Source organism: Galeopterus variegatus, unplaced genomic scaffold (assembly GCF_000696425.1).
Source record: "Galeopterus variegatus unplaced genomic scaffold, G_variegatus-3.0.2 Scaffold1730, whole genome shotgun sequence".
NCBI lineage: Eukaryota > Metazoa > Chordata > Mammalia > Dermoptera > Cynocephalidae > Galeopterus > Galeopterus variegatus.
Window position 1 is genome coordinate 60,459 of NW_007727841.1, and position 9,185 is coordinate 69,643.

Sequence of the window (9,185 nt, forward strand, 5' to 3'; positions counted from 1 at the left end):
CGGGCGTTTCCTTCCCACGCGCACAAGCGAGCCCTGGGTCTCGGCCCCGGGACTCCACCCAGTCCCTCCCGGCGCGCTGGGAAAAGCCAGTCGCCACACACAGGCACACGCAGGCCCGGCGCCGCGCCCTAAGGAGAGCAGCATCCACGGCCAATTGCCATGGCAACCTCGGGGTTCGTTCCACTTCCCCACCCAGCCGATCCCCCCTCCTCCCTGCGCTGCAGCCAACCGGCTTGTGAGCGTCCCAGGAGCGCCCTATAAAACCTGCGCCGGTGGCGCTGGCCGTGAGCGGGGCGCCCGACCTCGGGGAAGGCGAGCACGGCCAATCTGCGGCGCAGAAAGTCTCCCTTTGTAGAAGCGGGACAGAGAAGCCTGAGCATGCAGGGTGTGCAGAGCACGAGCCTCTGTCTGCGAAAGCAGTGCCTTTGCCTGGCTTTCCTGCTCCTCCACCTCCTGGGACAGGTAAGCCGCGCACCCTTAAGGTGCCCCTGGCTACTTTGCCCTCCTGGGTGGCCCTTGCTCGGTCCTAGGGTTCGCTCCGCCTTTGACTGTCCCTGCTGAGGGGTTTCTTCTTCTTGTCTCGCCCGCCCCTAGGTCGCTGCAACTCAGCGCTGTCCTTCCCAGTGCCCAGACAAGTGCCCCGCGACGCCGCCGACCTGCGCCCCCGGGGTGCGCGCAGTGCTGGATGGCTGCTCCTGCTGTCTGCTGTGCGCCCGCCAGCGCGGCGAGAGCTGCTCGGAGCTTGAGCCCTGCGACGAGAGCATTGGCCTCTACTGTGACCGCAGCGCGGACCCCAGCAACCAGACTGGCATCTGCATGGGTAATGCTGTCCCCACCGCCTCTCGACCTCTTAGCGCGCACCTGGTGGAGCTGATCCTCCTCTCCTCTCCCCTTCCTCCCCTTCCCAGAGGGTGATAAGCAAATAACAATAATAGCAATAATAATAATAATAATAGTAATAATGCAATAAGCAACGTTTATGGGGCACTCATTGTGTGCCAGGCATAGTCTGGGGGAGCTTGGGGCTTTGGGAAGCGCCAGAAGCCAGAAGCCACCTGCCCATGGAGGTGAGAAGCACTCATCACTTTCCTCCCTAGAGAAGACTCTAAATAGAGGGGAGGGGAACAGAGTTAAGGGCCAGTGAGGTCATTTCCTTTGGACATTTCCAGGGGAACACTTGAGGATGATGGAATTTTGAACTTAACTCACGCGTTCACAGTTCCCCCAACTGCAGCCCAGCAGGTCTGTTTTCACACCTGTAAGTGTCCTCTTTGAGCCAAAACAGCCCCTAGTCTCCTGCGACAACTATGTAACACCCGTCTGGGCTTCCAGTAAAAAAAAAAATACAGGTAATTAGCCAATCCAGACTCATAAAATTTAATCAGTGGGGGATCAATCTTCCACGTGCTGAACCATCGCACTTGGAGGCAGTCCCTGCCTCCCTTTATCTGAGGGCTTGGGTAGATTTTTACTTTTTTCTCTAAGCTCATGACACTTTATTCTTTGTGAATGCCAAGGAATCCTTACGCCCTTCCCAGTTTGATGGGTTAACCAATTTGGAGAATATGAAGTGCATTTTTTCTCTTTTTAAGTCTAAGCTGCTGGAGTATGAGAATGTAAGGAGGCTCTTGCAAAATGACTATCATTGGGAGCAACAGATATGGGGACCTGGGAGTCACTTCACAGTTGCACACTTCTTTCCTCACTCATAAAATAAGTGGCAGGTTTGGATGGTCTAGAAGGTTTCTTCTTGCTCTCAGAAGCCTCTGTGAGGACATCTTTCCACTGGAGATGCATGAGAAACCAGATTGCCTGAACTAGACAAGGAATGACTTGGGGTTTTGAACATGTCCTTGAATAGCTTCTCCAGTGTGTTGTGTTCTTGTTTTTCTCTCTCCTCTTTCCTCTCTGCTTTGCTTCCCCAATATTCTAGTGGTAGAAGGAGACAACTGTGTGTTCGATGGGGTCATTTACCGCAGTGGAGAGCAATTCCAGCCAAGCTGTAAATTCCAGTGCACCTGCAGAGATGGACAGATTGGCTGTGTGCCCCGCTGTCAGCTGGACGTGCTACTGCCCCAACCTGACTGCCCAAATCCAAGAAAAGTTGAGGTGCCCGGAGAGTGCTGTGAAAAATGGGTCTGTGGCCCAAATGAGAAGGGGACGTTAGGAGGACTTGCCCTTCCAGGTGAGAAACTCAGGTGAAAACACTAGGGGTGGTCACAGCACAGGGTAAAGGCAGGCAAGAAGAACTTGAAATCTTTGGGGTTTGTGATGAGAAACTGGCCTCAGTTTCTGGCCATTCAGCCATGGATTCCAGATTGCCCAGTGAGATTAAACACTCCATGTCTTTAAATCCAAGCGAAGTTATTGAAGTAGGCACACAATTTCACCTACAGAGGACTTCCCAAATTCAGTCACTTTTTTGCCTTATTTTTGTCTTAATTGAATGACTGCTATTTGTATTTTAGTCCATCCTTCCCATGTGACTCTTATTAGCACTAAAAAGATGTAAGTAAAAGTTCTCTTTTCTGGATTCTGTGCACTATCTATGCTCTCTCAAAACTAGTCTCCCTAAAGAATGCTGCTCATCCCTGGACAAGTGTCACAGAGAAATGTCATCTTTCCAGATGCTGTAGGAAGGGTCAAATGACACATCAGGAACTTTGTTTTGTTATTTTTGTTTGTTTGTTTTACCTTATAAATGAAATTGGGGGGTTTTTTTGTTTGGTTTTTGTTTGCATCAGGAACTTTGTTTTGTTATTTTTGTTTGTTTGTTTTACCTTATAAATGAAATTGGGGGTTTTTTTTGTTTGGTTTTTGTTTGTTTGTTTTAAGAAAAAAATCTCAAGAGGCAGTAGAGAATATTTTAAAAACCTTCAATCAGCCATATTATTTATAATGATAACATCCAGAGTTTTACAGTATTTCTGAGGTCAGAAATTATCAGCCATGCATGCCTTAAATATAGGAAAACTGCCATGTAAAAGAGAATATGTGCCCCAAGCTACATTTTGGGACAGAACTTTTTGTAGTCAAAGCCAAAACAACCCATTCTACCCTTCTAAAGCAAAATATTCCTTTCATCACTATTCTGACTTGCCTGATACTACTTGCTCATCGCAATTAAAGTTTTATCTTGGTCCTTTTTATGTACAAAATCACATGCTGAAAATGCTACAGTTTATGGAATGGTTGTTGATGCCGTACTATTCTATACTCTTAAAAGTACTAAGCTTCTTAAAAGCAAATTCACCTAAACTTCTAAAGGTCAAGGTGGATACTCATTCCAAAGATTTCTTGAAGATCTACAATGTGTCAGGCATTATGTTACCTAATTGGGCTTTATAAATAAAGAGATCCTGTTTTGTGCCCTGGGAGCACTGGGGTTAAGTCGATACAGAACTGAGTGAGAACCACTTTTAATGATAGCTGAAAGGACCACTTTTCAATCTCCACATTTTACCCAATATAGCTGTCTTTATTTATGCATCCCATAGCCTTCAGGTCAGAAGCCACCCTAGGAGTTGAAGTCTCTGACTCAAGTATCAACTGCCTTGAACTTACCACAGAGTGGAGTGCGTGTTCCAAGAGCTGTGGCATGGGTTTTTCCACCCGGGTCACCAATAGGAATCGGCAGTGTGAGTTGGTGAAACAGACTCGGCTCTGCATGGTGCGGCCTTGTGAACAAGAGCCCGAGCAACCAACAGATAAGGTAGGAGCCTGGAGAAAACCTGTCATCATGCAGGCAGTGGCCTTGCCTCCTCGGAGCTTGGGTTTCAGAAAGTCACTGTGACAGTAGTTGACTCAGAGGTCAGCTTTAGCTGGGAAATAACCCCAAAGAAAAGGCAGAGAGGTTCCGAAGCCAGCCTGAGTGTCTTCTTTTTCTCTCTCTCTTTAATGTATTAAAATACTCCAGGCAACTCACAGCAGTTCTACAGGTAAAGAGGGAGAGGATAAACAAGTGTAATGCTTTTCCCAATTGAAAACAGTCTAGCAAACCCAATTGCATTCCTGGAGAAAACTGTTTACACACTTGTCAAGACTAGCTGATTTTAGAGAGGTCAGTTCTGACTTCAGTTTCTTTTATGCCTCAGGTTCACCCTATGTAAAGCAACAAGGTAGAGACCATGTCTGCCTTACTTTCAGTCCCCAATACCTTACATGGTACATATTGTGTGCATGATAAGCAATTATTGATGAGTAAGTGAATGGGTGTCTGGGAATTATTTTTGGTATTTTTAAAAGCCTAGTGGAAATAGTACATTTGCCAGCATAAGGCAATATGAGCCAAATAAAACAGCAAATTTCTTTCCTTTTTTTGCTGGAATTATATCAACTCAGTGTGTTAATGCTGGATGTAAGGCATGCAGATCAGAAGCTCTGATTGGTTCCTGATGACATCACAGACCTTGTCACCAGAGCCCTTTGTCAGATAAATGCAGTTGCCCAAATTGAACCATTATATGGACCCTTGTACAAACCTAAGACGGAAATAAAACAACCCTTACCAATTTAAAATTTACATCTTTCTACACTGAGACAATAACATCTAACACTTACTGGACAACTCTGGAGCCAAATAGCTTGGCTTTAAATTCTGCCTTTCCACATGAACTAGCTGTGTGACCTTGGGCAATTTTCTTAACCTCTCAGCCTCAATTCCTTCCCATAAAATGGGACCATTGAAAGTACGTACCTACCTGAAAGTTGTCATGAGGATTAAATAGAATTAATTTGCAAAGTTCTAGGCATAGATTAAGTACTCTGTTAACATTAGTCATCATTATTTAAAATTCCTATTTATTGGTAAAATAAAAGAATCCCTAGTGTTTGCATTAGTTATATGGCTACTTAGCTATATGATTTATTTTTTTGAGGTCCAACCTAACTTTAAGTTTCTTCCACCAATTTATAAAGAACACCTAGAAACATCATATCCCTAAAATTATAACCCTAGAAGATGCACCTTTCTACACTTTAGGATATTTGACTTACATGTAATGAAAGAGGGTACTTCAAAAAGTTTGTGGAAAAATAGAATTAAAAGAAAATACAAATTTTCCTTGAATTCTTTGAAGCATCCTCATGCAGGTTTGCCCACACAAACGCGCGCGCGCACGCGCGCGCACACACACACACACACACACACACACAGGGTTGTCGCTGGCCTATTGCCTTTTTGTGGATGTTAACAAAAATACATGCTAAATGTTAAAAAATACAAAAAAAAAGAAACAAGACGCCCTTAAATATCTTCAAGGACACAGTAACTTCTTTATTAAATAAGGTCTTTCCATCTCACGCCTCTAAAATTTGGCTTTTTTCTATTGTTTCTTTTCACAATATTTGTATTTTTTTCTTTTAACATGCATCCCATTTAATAGTAGGGGATATTATATTATACTATACTATACTATACTATACTAATTATATTATATTATATTATTTATATTATATTATATTAATGTATAGTATACATATGTCATAAAGATTCTAGAAATTTTTTTGGAATCTAGGAAAATACTCACATGATAATCATTACTTCCTTATCTCCAAGAGATTCTCAAATCTGAGTCAGTGGTTCTTAAAGGAGATCGCCAGACCAGCAGCTGCATCTAAGAGCTTGATAGAGAGGAAATGCAAATTTGTGGACCCCACATCAGATGTACAGAATCTGAAACTGAGTGTGAGGTCCAGCCATCTGTTTTAACAGACCCTCTAGATGATTCTGATGTACACTAATGTTTGAGAGCTACTGATTTAAGAGAATTTCAAGTCTGATCATCCCACAAGCTGCGGGCTGTACCAAGGGAGGTGAGCAGTGGAGAAATGCAGCAAATGAGAGGATGAAGAAATATAAGTAGGAAAGAAAACAGAGTCAATTCTTTGCTGAATCATCAACATTGGGACTCATCATTAACCATTACTAATGGAATCTTAAATAAATTCCTCACTTACTTTGCCTTCATGGAAAATAACCTTAAATCCCACTGTCTTAGAATTTCCTAAGGTCATCAAATAATAGAAAGAATGGATGGAATCTTAAATAAATTCCTCACTTACTTTGCCTTCATGGAAAATAACCTTAAATCCCACTATCTTAGAATTTCCTAAGGTCATCAAATAATAGAAAGAATGGACTTTGTGTCAGACAAATTCAAATACTGGATGTTTTCTGATCACTTCGGGCCTTTGAGACTCTGTTTTTCCATCTATAAACCTAGAGCAATTGTTCCTTCCATGAATAATTGTTCCCTTTACGAATAAATGTTGTTAATATGGTTAAGTAGATTAATGTCTGAAAAGTATTTGAAACATTAGTAGGCACGCAATGATGCTAGTAATTCCCTTTCTCTTTATAACACCTAAGAATGTATTTAGCTAAAAATAACACCAGTCTGTTACAGTAGCTTAAAACATTGGTTTCTTTATCATACATATGCTTTCACCTTCATGCTCATTGCCTCAAGGTCAAAAGATGGTTGGACACAATCAGGCATGGTGTTCGCATTCCAGGCAGAAAGGGAAATGAAAGCAGAAAGCAATAAAGAATTGTACCTGTCCTAAGGGCAAAGGATTTCCCAAATTCCATTGGTTTATGTAGCACTGGCCAGAACTTTATCACAAGGCCATGGCTACCTCCTAGATATTGTGGAGAAGCAAATGCTTTTAGCTGATGACACTGCCCAAACAAAATGAATGTTCTGTTAGCAAAGAAGAAAAACCAGTGGATACTGGGTAGGCAGCTAGCAGGTTATTCCATACCCCTAAAATCATCCCTCAGAGGAATCATAGACATTCCGTGCATCATTCCTCTTCTTCTTTCTTAGAAAGGAAAAAAGTGTCTCCGCACTAGGAAATCTCTCAAAGCCATCCATCTACAGTTCAAGAACTGCACCAGCCTGCACACCTACAAACCCAGGTTCTGTGGGATCTGCAGCGATGGCCGCTGCTGCACCCCCCACAATACCAAAACTATCCAGGTAGAGTTCCAGTGCTCCCCAGAGCAAATCGTCAAGAAACCTGTGATGGTTGTTGGGACCTGCACCTGTCACACCAGCTGTCCTAAGAATAATGAGGCGTACCTCCAGGAGCTGAAGCTAGAGACCAGAAGAGGGGAAGTGTAACATGTTCGTCAAGAAGCATCCCTCCTACAGAGGCAAACTAGCTGCAGCCTGACCCACAATCAAATGAACATAAGAAAAATAACGAAGATACATTATTTTACCCTTGAGTCCTATGTATTTTCTGTGATCATATAAGGACCTTTATATCTGCTTTTTATTAATGAAAGATTTGATTAACTATAAACTTGGAATCAAGGTAAGCTCAGGATATGGCTTAGGGATAATTTAGTTTCCTGTGATGTTTTTTTACAAATACAAATTTCTATAAATTCAAGCAGTCAGATATACCATTTACTTTGTAGACTATATCACATTACCCTCACCTTATTTTGTTATGCACTAGTGCAATTCCAAGAAGATGTCAATGTAACGAATGATATGTTGAAGTCTAGGATCATGCTGAATGTGTCATCATACAAATATTTGACCATATATTTAGGTTTGACTTGAGGGTCTTCTTTTTTTTTTTTTTTTTGTCTTTTTCCGTGTCCGGCAACGGATCGCAACCCTCAGTGTCGCCCCCGTACCGGACCGGGACCGGCAACGGGATTGCAACCCTCGGTGCTGCTCCCGCGCCTCGCTCAGCCAGTGAGTGGGAACCGGTCTGTATGTGGGATCCGAACCCTCGGCGGGAGCGCCGCCGCACTTCGCAAGTGGCGCACTATAGCAGTGCACCACCGGGCCGGCCCAGAGGGTCTTCTACTAGGCTCCCTTTTTGGGTAATTCAACTCTGAGCTTCCAAGCCCAAGATTCAAGGACACATACAGCTCTTCAAAGGGAAGTCCAGAGACTATTAATTTTCCATTTAGTTGTACATTAGGAAACATGCTATATCTACAGTAATGAAATGTTTGTTATTAAGAGGACTGATGTGTTAAACTTTCTCCATTGCAGACAGATTGACTCCTTTCTGATAGAAAGAAGCTAAACAGAAAACTCCCGATGCAGAGATGACTGGGCCCTCACAGCCGTCATGCATTTGTATGCTGGAGGCTGCTGAGGCTCACTAATTATTTAATTCAGCAGAAGCAGAGCATATTAGGAGGGGTCATCTCATCTTATTGATAAGCAAACTGAGACTCAAAGCCCTTGGTTGCAACCTCTGATGACTTTCAAATATGCTTTTAGTGGAATGTTGAAAAATAACAAAATCAACATAACTGTGGTGGTGAGAGACCACAAATTTTATGGCAGTTTAGAATTATTGTAGACATGCCCAAAACTTATCCTTGGGCCATAATTATGTAAACTCACAAACAAGATATATGTATATATTTACATGTGTCTAATTTGTCAGACTATAAGAAAGACTGCAAAATTAAGTTGACACATTCTTCTAATGTCATCATATGTGTTCCACTTTTCTCCTTTAAAGTATTTATAAAAATGTAAATTATACATTTGTAAAATATCCTTTTTAGTTTCTTTACTTGTCAGACATTGCTAAATAAACATGATATTATCGTTGTGTGACTCTGCCGTTACTTTTGTGCTTATAAGTTTAACACTATTGTTTACTGAAAGTAAAAGTAAAATTAAAATTTATGAATTAAATGGGACATCAATCAATAACACCTATTGAAATCAAAATGGATATTTTGGGGTGAGCTTATAACTCCTTTTTAGAACAGAAACGAAAGACAACTCTTTCTGAGTTAGGTGATCTCCACTGCCAAGGCCTCAAATATTTTCCACACCATTTACTCAAAGCAACATCTCAAACCCTGATTTTTTTTTTTTCCTGGACAGCCCACCAGACACCTTTATACATTAAAATTTGAACTTGTTGTCTGAACGAGCAAAACTTACCTCCCTGGCTTCCTTCTCTAATTAAAGAGCTCTCCGTCTTCCCAGTGGCCCAATTTAACCTCCAGCATTTTTTTGATCACTCTCCTCTTGACACAGACCCAGAAAAGCATATTTCCAATGATGAGACATAGCAGGGCCATGAGCAGGGCTGCCATCTGGGCAGCGTGAAAGTCACGATTAACATCAGTTTTGTGTTTTGCAGTTTCTGGCTGATGCAGTGTAGGTCTAAAGTGTTTCTATAATTAAAAA

At 42.3% G+C, this 9,185-nt stretch overlaps 1 protein-coding gene across 1 annotated transcript; it reads left to right on the forward strand.

Moving 5' to 3' along the window:
* Positions 1–299: 299 nt before the first annotated feature.
* On the forward strand, positions 300–8,600 carry NOV (nephroblastoma overexpressed). The gene is made up of 6 exons (XM_008578616.1): positions 300–462; positions 595–820; positions 1,934–2,185; positions 3,498–3,712; positions 6,831–7,323; positions 8,022–8,600. The coding sequence occupies exons 1-5, from the start codon at positions 379–381 to the stop codon at positions 7,125–7,127; spliced, it is 1,074 nt and encodes a 357-aa protein (XP_008576838.1). The 5' UTR covers positions 300–378; the 3' UTR covers positions 7,128–7,323; positions 8,022–8,600.
* Positions 8,601–9,185: the final 585 nt, after the last annotated feature.

Excerpts from the sequence above, each read along its gene's own strand:
- NOV (XM_008578616.1), top strand. The coding sequence starts at position 379 with ATGCAGGGTGTGCAGAGCACGAGCCTCTGTCTGCGAAAGCAGTGCCTT. Across the intron at positions 821-1,933 it reads CCAGACTGGCATCTGCATGG|TGGTAGAAGGAGACAACTGT; the intron begins GTAATGCTGTCC and ends CCAATATTCTAG. Across the intron at positions 2,186-3,497 it reads AGGAGGACTTGCCCTTCCAG|CCTTCAGGTCAGAAGCCACC; the intron begins GTGAGAAACTCA and ends TGCATCCCATAG.